General features: G+C 42.0%; 3 protein-coding genes across 5 annotated transcripts; 2 read left to right on the forward strand and 1 right to left on the reverse strand.

The window, feature by feature from the left end:
• Window positions 1-723: 723 nt before the first annotated feature.
• Window positions 724-9,882, forward strand: tnfaip8l2b (tumor necrosis factor, alpha-induced protein 8-like 2b). Of its 2 annotated transcripts, none has more exons than XM_037073346.1 (3): window positions 724-1,120; window positions 7,291-7,615; window positions 8,496-9,882. In XM_037073346.1, exons 2-3 carry the CDS (start codon window positions 7,301-7,303, stop codon window positions 8,736-8,738), a joined length of 558 nt encoding a protein of 185 aa, XP_036929241.1. In that variant the 5' UTR covers window positions 724-1,120; window positions 7,291-7,300; the 3' UTR covers window positions 8,739-9,882. The 2 variants fall into 2 exon arrangements, with proteins under 2 accessions (XP_036929241.1, XP_036929239.1); XM_037073344.1 differs by having other exon boundaries at window positions 738-1,126; window positions 7,295-7,615.
• Window positions 9,777-13,296, reverse strand: lysmd1 (LysM, putative peptidoglycan-binding, domain containing 1). 2 transcript variants are annotated; one of them, XM_037073342.1, is made up of 4 exons: window positions 13,143-13,296; window positions 12,658-12,873; window positions 11,809-12,128; window positions 9,777-10,636 (listed from the first exon to the last, which is right to left on the reverse strand). In XM_037073342.1, the coding sequence occupies exons 2-4, from the start codon at window positions 12,835-12,837 to the stop codon at window positions 10,453-10,455; spliced, it is 684 nt and encodes a 227-aa protein (XP_036929237.1). In that variant the 5' UTR covers window positions 12,838-12,873; window positions 13,143-13,296; the 3' UTR covers window positions 9,777-10,452. The 2 variants fall into 2 exon arrangements, with proteins under 2 accessions (XP_036929237.1, XP_036929238.1); XM_037073343.1 differs by having other exon boundaries at window positions 12,658-13,271.
• Window positions 13,297-13,482: 186 nt separating this feature from the next.
• scnm1 (sodium channel modifier 1) lies at window positions 13,483-16,004 on the forward strand. The gene is made up of 8 exons (XM_037073341.1): window positions 13,483-13,671; window positions 13,869-13,939; window positions 14,035-14,123; window positions 14,281-14,375; window positions 14,779-14,879; window positions 14,985-15,124; window positions 15,213-15,333; window positions 15,467-16,004. Exons 1-8 carry the CDS (start codon window positions 13,621-13,623, stop codon window positions 15,576-15,578), a joined length of 780 nt encoding a protein of 259 aa, XP_036929236.1. The 5' UTR covers window positions 13,483-13,620; the 3' UTR covers window positions 15,579-16,004.
• Window positions 16,005-17,026: the final 1,022 nt, after the last annotated feature.

The following is a 17,026-nucleotide window of genomic DNA, read 5'->3' on the forward strand; positions in this document are numbered from 1 at the left end:
AGAGGAGAAAGATCGTTATTGACTTACTTTTTAATGAAGAAACTAACTTAATAAACAAAGTGTGTTCATTTTCATGACTGACAACACAATTTCACATAATTTTCACTTCACTGTTTATATGTGGCGGACCCTGCCACCTCTCTAGCTTCAAACAGTGTTCTGGAGACCTGGAAAACAGCTCTATTAAAACCTCATTAGTATTGTAAACATTGAAATAGTACGTTTGAATTTCATCTCCAAATCTGCACAGTTCCCCTTTAAACCAACTGGAAAGCGCAGAAGGACAATAAAATATGGTGCTGCAAGCAAATATGAGAGGCAGGTGACACACAAACTGACTTAATGTTGTCTGTGGCTACATGCACCTGTGAGTGTGTGTGTGTGCGTGTCAGACTGCGACACACTCCTGGCTACTCATTGTTGTGATTCTACCTTGAACGAGAGACACACACACAGGGAGTGGACATGGCGCTCGGCAGCACTGACAGAAGCTGCATTCCAGCGAAGGTGAACACACACACACACAAAAAAGGGGGTTAAGCCACTCCCTTTTCAGCTGGCTGCATCACTGGGCTTATGGCTAAATTCTTTCTGGGGTTTTCACTTGTCAGAACAAGCAGAGGCACAACGTCAGCAGTACAGAGACGAGCAGGAGGGGGTGGGCGGGTGTGGGGAAGGTTTGGACGGACAGATTCAGAGAGAGCGCCAAGGTGTGATGAGCCGGGGCAGGAGAGAGAAAACACAGCAGTTTTCTTTTCCTTTTTTTTTTTTTTAAGAGTTTGAATTTCAGAGGGAAACACAAGACAGAGAGCGGCTGGAGAGTGAGACAGAGTGAGAGAGAGAGAGAGACACACACACACTCACACACTGAGGGGTGTGTCTAGCAATTTAGTTCCTCAAGGAAGTAGAACTCAACACTATCTTAAGATAGGGTGGCAGCAGTGACAGAAGCGCTGCAGGAGGGCTGCTTTTTGGGGGGTTTTGGATCTGCTCTGGTGAAGATGAAGGGATCTCATTAAATCAACCAGCCTGTGCTGTCAACCTGAGGCACAGCGGAGGGAGAGAGAGAGAGAGAGAGATCTGACACAGACCAGGAGGGAGGGGGACTCAGAACACACACACTCAGGTAAGACACTTCTGCCGTGTTCATGTATCAGTACGATAAAAAAAAACTAAATAAAACTCTACAGGCCCAGATTAGACTCTCCGCTTTTTTGTTCTTGGAAAAAATTAAGCATATTCACCGTAGACAGCCAGAAGAAGCTGAAGGGAGGATTTGAACAGAAATTATGTGACTTCTCTCACTTCCCCATCTTGAGCGCGGGGTTGGGAGACATGCATGTACACTCACAGTCATGCTGGAACAAGTACAGTGTGACAAGAACAGATGTGGAGCTCACACTTGTGTGTTTGCGCACTCTGGGAGTTGCTCAACTCAAATCTCGAAGCAGTGGACTTTTCCCTCCTTCACTGGCCTACTTTGATTTGAATCACGTTGGGTCAGAGACAGTAAAAGATGTCACCAACGTTGCGGTGCAGATATGAGGCACAAACGCAACCTGTGGGGCCTCGGCGGATGGCAGCCGGTTGTTTCGCCAACCGTCGCCTGTTTCGCTTCCCTTTTGAGGCCGCTGTAGACGGACGGGGTAGGGTTGAGCAACGACAATTCAGAAGGGTTGTGCAATGTTGAAAAAGCAACTGTAATATGTGCTTTTTGAAGGATTTCAAAATGCTTCCTTGCCTATTACTAGAACAAGTTTATTGAGGAATTTATGTCGAAGTGCAAGGTCTGTGGAATACAGAAGGAAATGAGTGCAGTAAAACACGAAACCAAATGAATCATTACAAACTTTAATATCCTCCTGCTACTCGAGAAGCTAACCACAAGATTACCATCTCAGCCTGTTGCCGTGATGCCCCTGGTTCAAAACACACAGCGGAAGTGACGCTTCATCCCGGCACGCATCGAGCACAGAGAGCTGCTGTCGACGTACACAGAAACACCGTTACTGCTAAATCCTCTCCGGTTCATCACCGGGAGAAAATACGTGTCTCTACCACCGTGTGGCTCAGTGATGACCTTTCAACAACAGCCTCCTTGTTTCTGACTGATTGAGTGATACAGCTCCTCTATGTTTGTTTGCTTTTTTCCTGGAACATTCTCATTGTTCAACCTGATCAAAGGCTGCGGGCGGCTAAAAAGAGACCTGACCGCCTCCTCTCAGTGTCATCAGTGTAGACGGCCCAGAGCCTGATGCTGAAAGTCAGCGAGGACGTCCATCTGTCGAGCTGATCGTAACGAGGCCCCCGCTGCCCTCTAGTAACAGAACAAGGAGCATTTTGATCAGCTGAGTCAAAAAGGGGGCTTGGTGAATCCCCCCTCTAAGCTCTCAGAGAGGATTTATTACATATGAGGACCCAAAAAAAAACAAACAAACAAACACACATAAAAACTAATCCTACATTTTCTTTTAAAAAGCACCAAAAACAACCGGAAACCACTTTCACTCAAAAATGCACATCCACATGCACACATGTTCACGCATGTACACAAACACTGAGGCTGCAGTCATCCCAGGAATGCTAAATATTTACCTCTCCGGCCTGCTTGGATGGCTCCACCAATCAGCACTCTCTCTTCGACCGTCCATTAACCGAACGTTTAAAGATTCCTGCTGCCCGTCTGTTATGGTAACTCTGAAACCAAATATGACCATCTGCTCTGCTGTTTTTTCACAGTATTGGGTCTCGCGGCGCACACAGGTGCTTGTCAGTTCAGTCATGCATTTGGGAGGGAAAGAAACACTTGAACGTGGAACGCAGTCCCTCCCTGTTGGATGTCAACCATGAGCCGATGCTTAAAAGCCCTCTTCAATCCATCTGCACCAGCAAATTGATGCTCAACATTCAAAGCGTCCTCGATGTGATTGAGCGAAAGGACATCCATTAAAGGAAAGTGGTTTCATGGCAATGTGCTGCTTTAACACAGAAATGTTTCAACACTCTCCAAGTGTCCTGAAACCCCCCCGCCCTGACAGATCTGCATAAGATAAACAATATAGGCGCAACAGAACAGCCAAGCAGCAAGCCGTCTCCAGCTGCGGAGTTACATTTCACTATGTGGAATACTGGCTGGTGACTACGCACAGTGCATGTCCCTCAAATCCCTGCAGTCTTTTTAGCAAATAAATGAGATTGGAGCATGAATCTGAAACAGCTATCATGCTGCTCCACTTCCATTATCACCGTTCAGGGAAATTAATCTAATGAATGTTCTTTAATTCCCCACAGGGAACCCAAAGCTTTTGTAACAAAGCGAGCTATTAGAAATGTGACACTTGTTCAGAACTAATGGCTGTGCATGTAAAGCAGAACCGCGTTAGGAATCCTATAAAAGTGTCTGTTTGCTTATTATGGATGTCGCAGCTGGGATTTGCGGTGGGGAGAATCGGAGCGAGCGCCGCCTATTTGCATGATATGATCGTTAATGCGACCGGATCGCTTTCTTTGTTTATTAGTGGGTCGTGGAGTCGTTTGCCGACAGTGCTGACTGTGCATCGCTGGAGTTAGACGAGAATGTCATCATTTGAAAAATGCTGTCTGCCATGCACGAACATTAAAGCAGCCATCAGGCAGTCATTTTACTGACAGCTTACAGACAACATGCAGTACTTTAAGAAGTATTTCACCACCGGAGAGATGGCCCCTGAATAAAAATGGGCTGGTTATGCAGTTGAACGACACAGGAAGCAGAGATAAAAGGATTGTGGTGTTCCCATTTGCTCAAAAACCTACAACAATCAGAATGTACCAGGCCGATGAGCACTCCCGCTGATAGGTGAGTTAACACGGTTCGTGGTTTACGCTCATCACCCGTTTTGAAACAGGAAACAGTAGGGCGGCCAGCTGGCAGAGGTGCTAAAGAAACACACATTCTCTACTCAAGTAGAAGTACAGATACTTGTGTAAAAAAAAGACTCAAGGTGCTGATTCAACTTGTTACTCATGTAAAAAGTAAGAAAGAGACAGTGTTAAAGTAAAAGGCATCAATCTGAAGGACATTTCTACCGTCCATTTCTGTGCAAAGCTAACTTAAGCTCACATCATATCAATATAATTCAAAGAATATAAAAATTAAAAGGTAGAATCAGTACGGATTTTGTTCCAGCTGTTCCTGAACGCACCACAAAGATAGTTGATTGTTGCGTCTCATTCCCAGGGTGTCAAATAGACACATGTTGGGTTCGGTAAAGCAAAGGAAAAAAAATTCTGTTTCCATCTTTAATGTCGTCTCATCTCGCCTCATCTGCCGTGCCTGGTATGCAATGATAGGCTGAAATCAGTCTTGTGGGCAATGATGCAAAAACAAAACAATGAGATAATTCCCCTCAAGTGCCTTCAAACTACAGGCAAACGCTTGTTTAGAACATGTGAGGAGAAGAAAGTTCAGATATTTGTGTTCAGATGTAGGGAGGGAAAGTAAGAAGTTGTAAATACTCGAGTAAAGTACAATAATGAAGTATTTATACTTTGTTACTATACACATTTCTTCCAGCAGATGACAAACAATGTCACATTAAAGCTAAAGACTACATTAAAACACACTGCTTTAGGGGATCTGGGTTAATATTTAAGAAGCATTGAACAATATCACAGTGTGTGATCTGTGATCTTTCTCTGTCTGTTTTCACAATACAGGATCAACATGGTGCAACTTCCTGTTCTCAGACTTTTGCCGCTGCCACTAAACAGTATGCTAAAATAACACTGTAGACTAGAAACAGGCAGCGTAGTCACAGAATCATGGTCTGCAGTATATCAGCACTGCCTAGCTCAGACACTTTGATGGAGTTTTGTGAGACACGCCTCGATCAGACTACACTACCCTGCGTCCAAGGGTACGAAAATGCAGAAGTACAATCTGTATTTGATAAAACAGCCCATGATGGATTTCTTCTGGCAGAGTGAGAGAGCGACTGGCTGCAGGCGAAAGGGAGAGATGTTTACCATTGTTCAGCTGGATGTACCACCAACACCGTAGTGATACAAAGCCAATTGACTATTGGCAAACGAATCCTGTTTATTGCATGTTTCCATGACAGATAAGGTGTCGTTCTACCAAATGGCAGACCCAAGGCCAGTAATTACGGCAGCCTTTGGGTTCAGGATGGTGACTTTTCTGCTCTTTCCCCATCACTGATGTAATCTGGAAACAGCAGGCATGGGCCTGCCTCAGCTATGCAGCCCTCCTGCTCCTCTCAGATACTTGTTCACACAGGCCAGAAGTAATGTTAAGGGTGGAAAATTACACACAAAGATACTCTGTAACTTTCTGCAGGCCCGCTCGCACACTTCGGGTCTATAAATGCGTGAATATAAATGGATCGCAGGAAGTAAAGAGAGGATACGCAGAAGTCTCAGAGGAACTGGTGCATGCAAGAGAACTGAATGCCTTCTGTTGATTCTGTCTTACTCACAGCAAATACTCTGGATTAAGGTGAAGCAGGGTTTAAAGAATTACACTTAAGTCTTTTTCTTTATGTGTGGTTTTGTGGTATAAACCTAGGATTTATCTATCAGGCATAAGTATTCTACCAGGACACATATTTGCTTCATCTTCTCTGAGAGTCATGTTACTCTGATCCTTTCAATCTTTGTTTTGTTGATGGGGGAATATAACCTTATTTTTTGCTTGCCCAGTCTTTGTTCGCCTCTTTAATCAGAACGTCAGCTCAGTAAAAAAAATGTAGTTTTTCCTCTGCGAATGATTCACCGCAAATCTGCCCGTTTCTCATGTTAGAGATTAGGGGGACAATTAAGCTCAATTAAAAAGGAATTAATCCAAACTGTGTTGACAATCAAAGATAAACAGGGGATTTTGCAGTTGTGTCATAGTCGGCTGTATGCGAGCGGATGATGACCTCCCTGGGGGGGTTTGTCTGTGATGGATGCTGGGAGTGGTTAAAATCTCAGTGGAGAAATTAAAAGCCTCTGCGGAGTCTCTTCCATGGTTCCTTTTCCCTTTTGGCTTCATATGTGCATGTAAGACACAAAAACAAACACTGGAACGAACAACATTAAAGCTGACTTTCAAATCTGACACTGAATTTTTAAGTGTCTGTTAATTTTCCGCCGAGGGGATGTGAATATACTTCTACAAATGGCCAAATATTTGAGCTTGAATTTTCTAAAGAATTGTGTTACTGATATTACATCTGCAAGTAAGCTGAAGGTTACAGAGTCAGACTAATGACTGGAGTGTCGCCAGTTCATATCCCCTAGATGATCTGTGAAATTTGGATAAGAGAGGCGAACATGTGTTGCTCTCCCCAGCCGCCATCACAACAAACAGTTGGCCCTTGAACATGGCACTTAACCTCCAACTACTCCACTGAAGCTGCTGGCTGTCTGGCAGTAAAACACAGCAGCAGTGTTGAGCAGCAACCAGGTGTGAAAATGTTGGTCTTCCTCTTCATTGAAGGCTGCACCTAAGAATATCTTCAGTATTTTTGGTGGAGTGGGCCATCTTACATTTTATATTTTTATACATGCGATGGAGAAAAGGGAACACTGTGACTGAGTGACTTATAATCTGGTGTCAGGTATAGCGTTAGTGAATATTTCCAACTGCTGAAAAGCAATTTTCTCATGCACCAATGAGTTAATAATCCACTCAGAAAGCGGTCCTTTTTTTTGCCTTTCTGACTTGGGAGTACCACGAGCAGTGTAATGATGTCGTTTTGAAAGAAGTCCTAATGTATTAACCTGCCACACCAGATGGTTTGTTACACAGAACCAACCGGTAGGTCACCTTTTTCGAAATAGTTTGGCAAAGGGCAAAAAAAAAAACCTGGCAGGTGACAGGATGAGCCCCAGGTCTATCACAGGCTACAGTCAACCATGCAGATAAATGAACCATGAGATGTAGAAGGAAAGAGCCACCAGGGCACCAGTTGTCAAATAAATCTCTTTCCAAAGCCAGTCAGGAGAAGAGCAACAGTATCTTTTCCATTGTGGAAAGTCTTCATGGTTATCTTTTTGCTCTTCTTTCAATTAAATATACTCTCGAGTTCTAACTGATTTCAATAGCAGCCACACTAATCGTTTTTAGGAGTCCTGATCGTTGCTTTTGAACAGTCGGTCACTCCTCTCGCTGGTCAGAACATCAAACAACCTCCATAGCTGTCATTGTTTTGGCAGTGGCAGGTTTAATTATTAGACGGTCTATCTTTAGGCCAAAAATTAAATGTTTTTTACTCATCAAAATGTTTTTTCCTTCTCCATGTCAATTCAGGCAACCATGGAATTCAGCTCAAAGGACATGGCCTTGAGGGCACAGAAGAAGATCCTCAGCAAGATGGCCACCAAGGCCTCGGTCCAAATGTTCATTGACGACACCACCAGCGAGATCCTGGATGAACTGTACCACGTCTCCAGAGACTTCTCAGGCAATAAATCAGAGGCCCAGAAGGTGATCAAAGACCTGATCAAGATCGCCGTGAAGATTGGCCTGCTGTTCAGGAACAACCGTTTTAGCACAGAAGAGCTGGGAGTGGCCACAGATTTCAAGAAGAAGCTGCACATGGGGGCGATGACGGCTATCAGCTTCTACGAGGTGCGTTAGGACATATCAAACATTTACTGTACAAGATATATGGTGGCTTTAAAAAGCAAGAACTTGTTCACACTTACTGATGTGGGGAAAAAATGACTATATTTTAACACAGATGAATCAGTAAATCAAGACAGCTGCAGAATGTTCGATAAAATTCATTTCATCAGAGTCTGTTTTTCTTTTAATCCAAATGCCCATGAATTAATTTCAAAATGTGTTAATGGCTCTGCTACATCATGTAATCTGCAAAGTAACTAGTAGCGCAAGTTCTCACATGAATGTTGAGGGGTGAAAAGTACAATATCTGGATCAAGTGGATGTGGATGGATTGAGTAGCAGAAAACAAAGACACTTGATTACAGCACAGAATGTACGTACCATCACTGGTCATCAGTGACACATGACAGAACACAAATAAGTTTGTTCCGCAGTCTGATCTTATATTTAACTGCATGAAAGGTTGTCATTGCTAGATGAGAAATGAATACCGCTAAGAACTGTATGTAGCAGCATTTAAAGGATAGGTTCAGTCAAAAATGACTTATTTTATAACATTAAAAAAAACACATGCAGCTACTTGAGTTGTTTAGGAAAATGCTGCAACACTGTTTTGCTGTGACGTTCCAGAAGAGTCTTGTGGACTACAAAACTTTTTTCTTACACCCAACTGTCCCTCAGCATGAGAGCGAGTTGACAATGACTGAATTTTTCAATTTTGGGTGAACATTTCCTTTAACACATTTATTTCTTTTTGTGGATGAGCAGATATCCTGAATACAATCTCAAACCAAAAAAATCCCTTATTAGATTTAGCCAGTTATTGAAAATATAGATTCACCCCCACGGTAATAACTTTCTATATTTCTCCTACCTGGTGCAGGTGGACTTCACCTTCGACAAGGAAGTGATGGAGGAGATCCTGAATAGCAGCAGGGATCTGCTGCTGAAGCTGGTCAACACCCACCTCACCCCTAAGTCCCATGGTCGCATCAACCACGTCTTCAACCATTACTCCAACCCGGACCTCCTTGCCAAACTATACAACCCCAGTGGCCCCTTCAGACCCAACCTAACCAAGATCTGCAAAGGACTCAACAAACTGGTCGAGGATGGGACAATATGACATAGAAACAATGAAATGCAAGTCAGACACTGGGAGAGCTACAGTCAGACTCACTTGAGACTCATAACTGGTGGACAAAATTGGTCTTACTGCTGCTGAGGACTGGCAACGTAAGACAAGTGATTTGAGAACAAAACTGCTGCCCCGTCGTTCTCAAAGAGTATGTGGGATCAAAAAAAAATAAGTTGGTTGAGTCAAATGCTCAAGTTTTTACTGTTAAGAGGTGATCATATATATATGATGTTAATTGTGATATATACTTGTCTATTCAGACAAAGTTCACAGCAACCAAACTTGAATATAAACTGGTTTATACTATCAGCTGTTTATTTTGATTATCAAATTTAAGCCCATGTTTAATATTTGACCTTGAAATGTTTAATTCAGAGCTACTGATGTTATGTATTGTGAGGAGGAGGAGGAGGAGTTGAAACAGCTGGTCAGATTGCATCATGAGAACAGACGGGGAACAATGCCACTGTAATAAAGCACTGCCATCTGGTGGTCGAGATGACGCCTCAGCAACTCAACGTGCTGTATTTACTGAGATGTCTGGAAGACAATGCAGCCGATAATAAAGCCAATGACCCCACAGTGGACAATTACTTACACAACACTTTGTAGTCTCAGCTTCAAAACATGTTTAGGAGCACGAACGGAAAAGATTGACTCTTAAACGGTGTTGACTGCACAAGCTTGAATGCTAATCCTGTAATTCATGTTTTTCTAAAGATTGGATCACTGGTGTTATTCTTTGGTTTTACATGACAAAAGACACCGAACATCAACAGACAAAGAAAAAAAAATAAAGTCCTTGCTCGACACTCATCTTATACAGGAGTCAAACATTGTAATTTAGCTAATAATTTGCCAATATATGCAGAAAAGTCTATTGATCTTTCAAATTACAGAAAGATGTTTAAAGATTAAGTGCTAATGAGAGTCAAGAGATTCTGGAGGTGCTGTTATGAGGAACAAGAGAGCTCAACCTTCTAGACAATTGTAGACAAATACATATATTCAGACCTGAACCAGATGACTGAACAGACTTTTTATTATTATTGTTGTTTTAAAATGAGCTACACAAATCTTCTGAAATAAAAAATATGCCCATTACAAACAATAAAAGAGTGCCGTCAATGTATACTCTAAAAGGCTCCTTTCTTATTAAAGATTCCACTCTTCAGCAGTTACAGAACAATTTCAGGGTGATTTCATACTTAACATACCGTAGCAGAAGGGTTTAGTGAGACAACTTTGCATTAACAAGCTGTGAGGTAGCATTACACACAAACCACATGTTGAACCACCATATGAAGAGTCACGTGACTAAGAACCAACATGTGACCGCAAATTCTAATTTTGAACAGTTCACACTCTTTTTCCGGCTTGTGAGAACAAGCCAAACGCAGCTGTAAGAGAATATGGAGCTTTTTTTTTTAAATCTAAAGCTTGTTCCAACAAATAAATTAAAAAAGGCTACACAAGTGCAATTTTTCTTTTAAAAACCTGATACAAGACAGTGTAACTTCCCATCTATATTAAATGGCAATTTAAAAAAAATACTTTCAAGCTCCAAGTCCATACAGCAGCAGGGGTATCACTGGAGATATATTCCTTTATCCGTAATGCTCTTTCATCCTGAAGGCCAAATCCTGCGGCGCTCTGCCAAAAGTTTCTCAAATGATCAGAGTGACACAGCAGAAACAATAGGTCACAGCTGGAAGATCTCATCTTCCCTGTCTCTCAGTTTCTTAGTGAGTTTGGTGATAGTTAGGGGTACTGCTCCATGTGGCGCCTGCTGCTGCAGTGTGGAAGATGAAGTGGCACTCTGTGACCTTGTGAGTGGCCGCCAGTCTGACGTCCTGCTGAGGCAAGCTGCTTCCAGGGCGGCAACCCTGTGATAAATAAACAGATGAAAAGATACCGTGAGTCTGAGGCTGACAGCCGCAGAGTCCCACAGCTTACAGTGATTTTTGATAGACCACCTCTTGCTATGAGAGTATGATAGAATATCAAGCCAGTCGCCTATGAATCAAATCAATTTGAAACTAACACATTTTGATTATCTCATTTTTAATTTTCACACGTGGTGTTAAAGCAGGAAGTGCTTCATATGAATGAGGAGACCGGAGAGATGGGTGGATCTATTGAGTCTAGTGCTGTAGCTTACTACATAACTTTCATGTTGATTATTTTCTTTATTAATTAGCTGTAAGAAAATGAGGAAAAATGTTGATCAGTTTTCGCAAAGTCCAAGATGATTTCCTTAAATATCAAAAATATACAGTCTGCTGTCACTGAGGAGAAAAGAAACCAGCAGATATTCACATTTAAGAGGCTGGAATAAGAGAAATCTGACTTTTTTTTTCTAACCTATAATCAAAATAGTTGGCAGTTCATTTAATTGTTGACAATCAATTTAATCTTTGCAGCTCTCATTAATCGCTATACTTGTAGACATAAGGAGGTTCATGTAGCAGCTCATACCAGAAGTCAGCATCAAAGTTTATCCCAGATAAAATAATCCTTTGCTGATATTTACATATTGGATCCAATGCCACAGTAATTCCTCTACATCATCAAGTGGACCAACCTGAACATATAGTATCTGCAAAGTTCATGAAGTTTTGCAGATACAATGTTCAAACTGGACATCGGCATCATTTTTGGGAAATACAACTAAACAGATGTGTTATTTCTAACTTGTTGACGACCACAAAGAGGATATCCAAGGATTAACATTTTGTCTAAGGATTTTCTTAAAAGCCGCGACCCTGCAGAGGATTAAGCGGCGTACATATAATGTACAGATAATGGATGGATGGATGGATGGATTTTCTTAAAAGTCAATGGAGTGAATTAATGAATGGGAAACTTAACAACATTAACTGGTTGGTATTTGGGGTTGTCAACAAAATAAAGATATTCATGTCGGAATGCAAACCTTCAGCACTGACGCAACTAAGATGGCAAGACTTGAGGCCCCTGTCGCACCACAAACACAGAGCATGACTGTGTCTGAACAAGCAGTGTAAACAAGCGAGCAGTGACAGGCAGGCAGACATACCTTCTCTCCGCATCCTGGCATCCTTTGACAGCAGCCTGCTTGGACTGGCTTATCAAACCATCCAACCTTTTCAGAAAATCCACCGGAGTGAGGTCTGACACGATGTCACTGCCATCATCTCGCTTCTCCTCAGAGGAGCGCTCCGTGTGCCCATTCTGAGCCGAACCTCTGCCAGCATTGTCTTCTTCACTGTCCTCTAAATTCAAATCCACCCCGTTCACACACTGGTCAGAGTCTGACATCACCGGGATGGACAAGGACTTCTTCAGGAATATGGAGTCGTTGGTGTACATCCTGTTCGCTCTTTTGATTTGCTCCATCTGTAAGAGAGGATAGTCTTGTCAGCCTTTTGCAAAATTCATTTTAAACTTGATATAGCTCATCTTGCAGTGTCATAAAAAGTTGGCTGATAATTTTTGCTTTATTGTACTTTAGACATTTAAGGTGGATGCTCTTCCTCAGCACACAAATTGGTAACAACTGAATAAGTAATCCAAATTAAAGCATTCTCCTGCTTTTCAATGTATTCCTTTAACAAATTTAGCACCATTTTACTTACACATGCCAGTCTCATGATCATCTTTATCTTACTTGACCACTGAGTTAGAGAAAGTCTGGTAACAGCCAAGAAAATAAAAAAAATAAAACATGTAAAAAAATAAAACAATAACACTATAAAACATAGTGTTTGAAGCAAATAGCATTACATACGTTTATATACTACATACTATACTACAGGGGAAGTCAAGATCACAGTATAAACCAATTCTAATAAATCCTTTAAATGCATTGCTAGAGAAAGTAAACAGAGACAGAAACAGGATAGTTTTGGTCGTGAATAATACTTACAGACACTCCATATTTCAGGGCCAGGCCTTGTAGTGTTTCTCCCGGCTGAATTTTGTGTTCAATGCGTCTCTGTCGAACCGGAGAGAGCGGAGACCGAACCAGGCTACCGTAAGACCTCGTACGGTTTCCCCGGAGCAGGCCGTTACTCCCGGCTGGCAAAGGCGCGCGCTCCCCGGACATGTTCGCGAGCCACTTTTAGCTTTGTTGAGTTGGCAACTGAGCAAACGGTGGTAAATTACGTTCACCAACACACGTCCATGTTGTTCACATCATGAGAATACAGTTCATTTTACCGACATATGCGTCAGAGTAACGTTAACCAAACTAGCAGCTTAGTTAGCCTGCTAGCTTAGCTAATTAACGATGACGCTCATCCCCTTTTAACGACAGTCAAGCTCTGACTGTATTTCGCTCAAGTCACCTGTTGAACCGCTACCACAGTTTGTTACAGTAACTTAACATACTTGACTGCAAGTTTAACCTACCTTAGCTTTCAAACAAACACCTGAAAAGTTGCTGGGAAAGTTGTTAGAGTTAATGTTTTCATGCTTCCTGCAGTCAGCGGTCTGCAGACATATGTTGCCATGACTGCCGCGTTGCATGACTGGTCCCATGATCCGTCACTGGAGCTGCCTTCATAACTATTGGAAAATACTAGACGTGTTAAGTTATATTACAGTCTTTGTGTAGAAACACAGTAACTATTTTGTGGATGCCTGGTCATGACGTTATCGTAGCTATATGAACACTATAACAAAAACTCTGTCATTGATAAACTGTTTAAAACGACGTACCGCGTAAAAAGAAGACCCGTATTTTCAAAACGGAAACTAGTTATTCCCATTCTCCCATTTGACTTCGAACGCAACATTGCTATCACGCTTGTCGCTGTCGTTAGGTGGCTAACGCTAGTTAGCTAACCTGTCACTTACATCTACTTTCTAATTACCAACCGGTATAATTATGTCTTTTAAAAGGGAAGGCGATGACAAGAGTCAACTGAACATCCTGAAGGTAACGGTGACAGTTTATTTTTCGGCTTTGCTTGAGAGACTTTAGCTGAAATGTTATGTTGTTATGGTTAGCATCCTGCTAACTAACCTTGCTAGCTAACGGTATTAGCGGTAGTTTTCAGAGGTGCATCTCTAAAACTCAAACAAAATAAGAACCTGATAAATTAACCACTGTTTTATTGCTGTCGTGTGTTTCAGAAACGTCGTGTGGCGGATCTCCTGTCTAATTTTATACCGGAGGATGAAGCAGCTCTGATGAAGAATGGAAGGTGAAATTAACTTCAAAACAATGATACGTTTTGGCGAAAAAGCTGGTAATGGATGACATGAAGTTAGAATTCAACCTGTTCCTTCTGTCTTGTAGATACACTTGCCTTGTGTGCTCCTACCGGCCTGTGTTTGATACTGTTGACATGCTGACAGTCCACAGGAAGGGGAAAAAGCACCTGGAAGGTGAGCTGTGTCTGGGAAGTGATTGCTGATTTCAAATAGTGTTGTCTCATGTTATAAATCATTTTATCGTCCAACCGTAGATGGAAATATCTTAAAGAAGTTATTAATTGCTAGAAAAAATTCCACCATATTCTCATGTTGTGTTGTATTTCTTCAGGATTAAAAGGATTCTATGGCAAGAAAGCACGACTGAAGAATGAAATAACGAAAAGACAACATGAAAACTACGTCCAAACTGAAGACAAAAGACAGGTTGGTGACTGTGTGAACTCTGTCAAGTTTCTGTTGGTTGACACCATAGCAAACTTTCTAGAATCTCCTGATAGTCATACAGAAAGTTTGTCTCTGGAGTTCAACAGGCAGAATGTAGATGAATCATCATCGCTGGAGAATGACAACATTAGCTGAACAATCCTTCTCTTGACTCGCTGAGACTGTTGTTGTCTCCTGTCTAATGCTTTGTGTTGGCCTTGTGACTTCCATCTGACCCTGGCAAATGACATCCGAGCCAAATCAATTCAAAGTTGTCGTCTGTTGTGGAAAAGATAAATGGAACGTGACGGAGCATTTAGTGGGGTCGACTTCTGAGTGAGCGCTCAGTATCTTTTTGAGAAGCACTTCCTCAATTCAAGCAGTGTTTCGTTGTGTTTTTAAGGAACCTTCGTGTTCAGCACCGTTACTGGAACAGACGAGGAAGCTTACACATCACGCTTTATTGAAAACTGTACCATACAACAGCTGCCATAGAATAACCAGGTGAGTGAGATGGAGATTTAAATCCACAAATTCCAACATGTATTTTAATGTCTCTTAAAATAATGAAAAACTCACTTTTAAACCTAAATTTGTAATTATTGTTAGTACTAAAGGACAACAGCGCATCGGCTCAGATCCCATCCACAACACATCCAGCAAAGCGACATCTGAACAGGAGAAATCCCGTCAGAAAACTGAAGTTTCAAGCAGTTTATCACAAAGCAGCTCTAGTGGCTGCACAGCAGGTAAAGTCTGTCATAGGAAAGATTTGTGTTGAAGAAAACCCCCAGGCCTGATTGTGCTGTAAGTGTGGACATGTTTTGTCTTCTGTAGACAATAAAGGTTTACATTCATCTGAGGATGTGACAGCATTCCAGGCTGCAGTGAAACAGGAAGCAGAGCCTCTAACCGCCCAGAGGAGGAGAGAGCTGGAGCACTACCTCAAATTGAAAAGGTACAGATCGTTCTTTTATTTTTGTTGGAACTGGCTTAAGTTTTGCTTTCTCCACCTCGGAGTCAGTTCTGTTTATTCAACTGTGCCGACCTCGTGAGTTCCCCTGCATTTCATCTTTTTTTCTGTTTCTCAGTCAGGGGTGGCTGCAGGACCGGAGCGGCCAGTGGGTTAAAGACGAGAACGTGGAGTTTGATTCTGACGAGGAGGAGCCTCCTTCACCTGCCCCCCAACCTGAAGGTCACTGAGAAAACTTAAGAACTGTGGGAAAACACGGATTAATCTTGCACCACAGTGGAACATTCAGAAGTCACATTGCTGTTTGAAACAGACGGAGCTCCATGTGCAAAGGACTTAAAGATACATCAACCTTTCACCGAATTACAAGGTTTTTCTTGTGCTGAACGCTCATGTAGTGTTAGTTACCAGGTCATCAGCTGCAAGTGTTGGTGCTTTTATTGTGCTTTAATTTAATGAAATAACATGTCTTTATGTTTTGTTATACGAAATTCATTATACTTGAACTTCCTGCAAATGTTGGTACAACATCAACGGACTTTAAAACATAAAGATTTGAAAAGAGAGTACTATTTTTGAACATGTGTTGTCTTTCCTCTTTCTTTCTTTGGTTTTCTCCAATTGTCTGGAGGACATTAAAGGATAATTCCAATTTATAATTACTTTTGATATTATTGAATTAGACCTGATGACTCTGTGCAGGAGGCATAAACAGTCCCAGATAGTCTTTGCTGTGTTAACTTTAGGGAAGAAAATGACTTGATCAAGTTAGGTTAGGGATCAGAACTTCTTGGCCAGATTCAGGAAAATATCATAGCTCGGGTCCAAATAGAATCTTTCACAATGTTAAGTGTTCAGAAAAATCTGAACGCCATCTTCTCCCTTGTCGTCATTGTGCAGGAAGGGTGTGTTTGCACCACTATGGCAACACAGTGGATCAAAGTGACATCTGAAATTTATGGGCAGCCTGAAATCTGCTCTTCAAACTGTGATGCATGATCAAGTAATTGAACCCATCACCTTTGTTTGTATCTCTGAATAAGTTCCGCTAACCTTGGCATTTGTATACAGTCTGAATGTAGATATCATCAGTTAATTGTGGTGAGTTTTAAACAGCAACACAAACAGTTATTCCCTCTGACATCAGCCGTATGTCTGGTCCACGACCCCCTTCAGTATCAGAAGAGCAGCACTGAAAGCTGAACAAACACTTGTAGCCTGCAGGATGACTGAGACTATTTCCATCAGCCTTTGTTGTCTATTTTACTCCTTTCAATTGAGTTCCATCTCCTCGCCGGTCGGACTAATCCTCAGTCAGCTTTGCTATAAATCAGCAGCAGATAAGGCTGTGTTGGTGCTAATCTGGGTAGCGAAGCCACCGGTTAGCGTTGATCGCTCAGCACAGTTGGTATAAATTGGATAACACTGTCGGGGTCAGTGGGAGGGTGCAGAGGGACTTAACATGGGCTAGTTTCTGATGACACCGCTAATATGTGGCACGCTCACTTCATTATTTCGGGGCTCAGAGCATCACAGACACACAGGGAGGAATCTGATTCGCTGAAGATAGTTCTCAGTTGTTGGGAGACTTGGCAGCATGACATGTGAAATGCTTTTGGACACAAACCTTTGTTTTCTGATTTCTGGTGACCTTTAATATCACGTCTGCAATTTCACA

The sequence above is a fragment of the Acanthopagrus latus genome, chromosome 17 (genome assembly GCF_904848185.1).
Source record: "Acanthopagrus latus isolate v.2019 chromosome 17, fAcaLat1.1, whole genome shotgun sequence".
Taxonomy (NCBI): Eukaryota; Metazoa; Chordata; class Actinopteri; order Spariformes; family Sparidae; genus Acanthopagrus; species Acanthopagrus latus.

Coding starts and splice junctions, on each gene's coding strand:
- scnm1 (XM_037073341.1), top strand. CDS start 13,621: ATGTCTTTTAAAAGGGAAGGCGATGACAAGAGTCAACTGAACATCCTG. Junction 14,376..14,778: donor AAACTGAAGACAAAAGACAG/GTTGGTGACTGT, acceptor TGTGTTTTTAAG/GAACCTTCGTGTTCAGCACC. Junction 14,880..14,984: donor AGCTGCCATAGAATAACCAG/GTGAGTGAGATG, acceptor AATTATTGTTAG/TACTAAAGGACAACAGCGCA.
- tnfaip8l2b (XM_037073346.1), top strand. CDS start 7,301: ATGGAATTCAGCTCAAAGGACATGGCCTTGAGGGCACAGAAGAAGATC. Junction 7,616..8,495: donor CGGCTATCAGCTTCTACGAG/GTGCGTTAGGAC, acceptor TACCTGGTGCAG/GTGGACTTCACCTTCGACAA.
- lysmd1 (XM_037073342.1), bottom strand. CDS start 12,837: ATGTCCGGGGAGCGCGCGCCTTTGCCAGCCGGGAGTAACGGCCTGCTC. Junction 12,129..12,657: donor CCCTGAAATATGGAGTGTCT/GTAAGTATTATT, acceptor CCTCTCTTACAG/ATGGAGCAAATCAAAAGAGC. Junction 10,637..11,808: donor TGCCAGGATGCGGAGAGAAG/GTATGTCTGCCT, acceptor TATTTATCACAG/GGTTGCCGCCCTGGAAGCAG.